The 2,128-nt window shown below is 54.3% G+C and overlaps 1 protein-coding gene across 1 annotated transcript in view; it reads right to left on the bottom strand.

Annotated features, from left to right (window-relative positions):
- Positions 1-1,589: 1,589 nt before the first annotated feature.
- Positions 1,590-2,128, bottom strand: part of MONBRDRAFT_24230 (uncharacterized protein) — a gene marked incomplete at both ends in the record, with an annotated part of 1,904 nt that continues 1,365 nt past the window's right edge. Inside the window, one exon of the mRNA XM_001744444.1 lies at positions 1,590-2,042. Coding sequence (XP_001744496.1) covers positions 1,590-2,042 — 453 coding nt within the window. The remainder of the gene's footprint in view (positions 2,043-2,128) is intronic.

Below are 2,128 nucleotides of genomic sequence, written 5' to 3'. Positions count from 1 at the left end.
TGCGGACGAGCGACCTGAGGCTCTGGTCGACTGCGTCGTTCGGGTGGGCGCCCGCGCCGGCGTTCAGCTGTCCTCGACGGCTCTGCTTGCGTGCGACTGCCTTGCGCATGGCGTCCACGACCCGACCTAGTTGCCCCGTCACAAGCCAACGGAGACGATCGTGAAACATATTGCGCAGGTCAATCGTAGACAGTGCGGTCGAGGGAGCAGACAACAACATGCTAGGCAAGGCCAAAATCAAAGCCCAGCACATCTCTCGCTCTTCAGCGGTATAGTCCGAGTGGACGGCAGACCAATACAGCTGGCTCAGGGTGGCAGCCATCAGCTTGGTCTCGGTGGCGTTGGATGGGTAGCGGCTGCGCTGCATCAGTGGATGCCGGGCGAGCTTGAGCAGCTCGCAGACACTGATGCGAGACCCTACACACTGTTAGCACGCATAATCTCAAGCAGGTCGTGTCCAGCCGCATGAAACAACGCCTCGGTCGCTCGCTTCAGATTGGCACCACATCGGGAGCGGTGTTGACTGATACCAGCAGCTTCGAAGAAGAGGTGACACTTGTTGCACTGGGCGACCAATTTGGCCTCCATCACCTGCTTGACCAGATCAGTGGCTTGCTCGTCGTAGGGGTGCTCGCGTAGTACATGATTGACCCAAGCTTTGCGGTCAAGGCGGGGCCCCTTGCATTTGCAAAGCCCAAATTATTAAAGGTGTATGTCCAGTACAGTGTAATGTGTGTGGACAAGGCGATTGTCACAGAGGTATCCAACCAGTCGAAGTGTACACGAGAACATGGATTGAAGCAAGGCGAAGGAACAAGACAGAACAAGACAGAAGGAGGGAAGTGGAACGACCGAGGTCAAGAAGGAAAATGGTACCGATCCAGGGAGATCGCTCCCATTTATAGCAGGTGGAAACACACACACAGTGGAGACAGAGAATGGACTATCACACTGAAGACAGGTGGAAGCGATATCAGCAATCTGTTGGGACCAACAGATGCCACAACAAGATGATACACCAAGATGGTACAGCAAGATGTTACACAACAAGGTGGGACAATAATAATAAATTAGGTGTTTGAACCTCAGAGCTGAAAGCAAAGCTGTGCAACCCCGACATCAAAATCACGACGTCACGCAAAACAACACAAGAGAACAAGTTACATTCACTGGCTTTTATCATGCCAAGAAGTACAAGCGCGAAGAATCACGCACATAGAAACAAAAATCGTACAAAACGACCAAGTATAACCAGAGATACGGCCATTTTAAACACAAGACACATAAAAAGGCAGTCACACATCACAAGTACAAGCCATCGCAGCACAAGCACAATGAACACCACGGCACGCTCACATCCAACGAGACACAACGTCGGATTGAGAAAACAACCGACCACAGAAGACAAAGGCATCATACAAAGGACTTTACAAAAATTCAGCAAAAATACCACACAAATACAGCAAAAATTAAAGCAAAATTACAAGAAAACTACAAGTCAAGCCATCAACAGACACAACGAGAACCACCAAGGGAGTGACGGGTGCACACAGGGATCCCCACAGAGGGACCCCCGGGACGGTGCCTACCTACGACGAGCGCAGGCAGACACCGCCAAAGTGGCGCTGGATGTGGTCAGCGTTCATCTGATGGACCAGCGCCGCAAAGCGACCCTTCCATCGAGGAACAAAGGCCTCATCCAGCCCCGGCTGGTACACACCACGGGCCTCGGCGCAGCGGGCGAGCTGACCAAGCAGATCCACAAAGGAGGAGGCGAACCCACCGGTTGTCGTCATCGCCGCAGGGACGATCAGAGTTTTTCCATGGTTGAAACCGGTGTAGTAGTCGCGCTTCTCCTTTTCGGCTCGGCGAAGGGCAGCGCCCACCTTGATGCAGGCTTGCGAGGTGGTCGGGGGTTGGGCTGTGCGCACAGTCACGTCAATGCCCAGGTCGGGCAGAGCTGGGCCCAAGGCACCGCCGGGAAAGGGGTTGCGGCAGTGCAGGTCGATGCGGCAGCTCTGACCGTTGGCGTTGTAGCCAGACTTTTCCACCCAGACATGGGAGAGGGTGGCGTACCTGAGCAGGCGGCCCATCTCGTCGCGAAGGGCGTTGTGACGCTTGATGGGAC

The sequence above is a fragment of the Monosiga brevicollis genome, genomic scaffold, assembly GCF_000002865.3.
Source record: "Monosiga brevicollis MX1 MONBRscaffold_6 genomic scaffold, whole genome shotgun sequence".
NCBI lineage: Eukaryota > Choanoflagellata > Craspedida > Salpingoecidae > Monosiga > Monosiga brevicollis.
The sequence above is the reverse complement of the archived record's forward strand: the minus strand, read 5'-3'. Positions and strand labels throughout refer to the sequence as shown.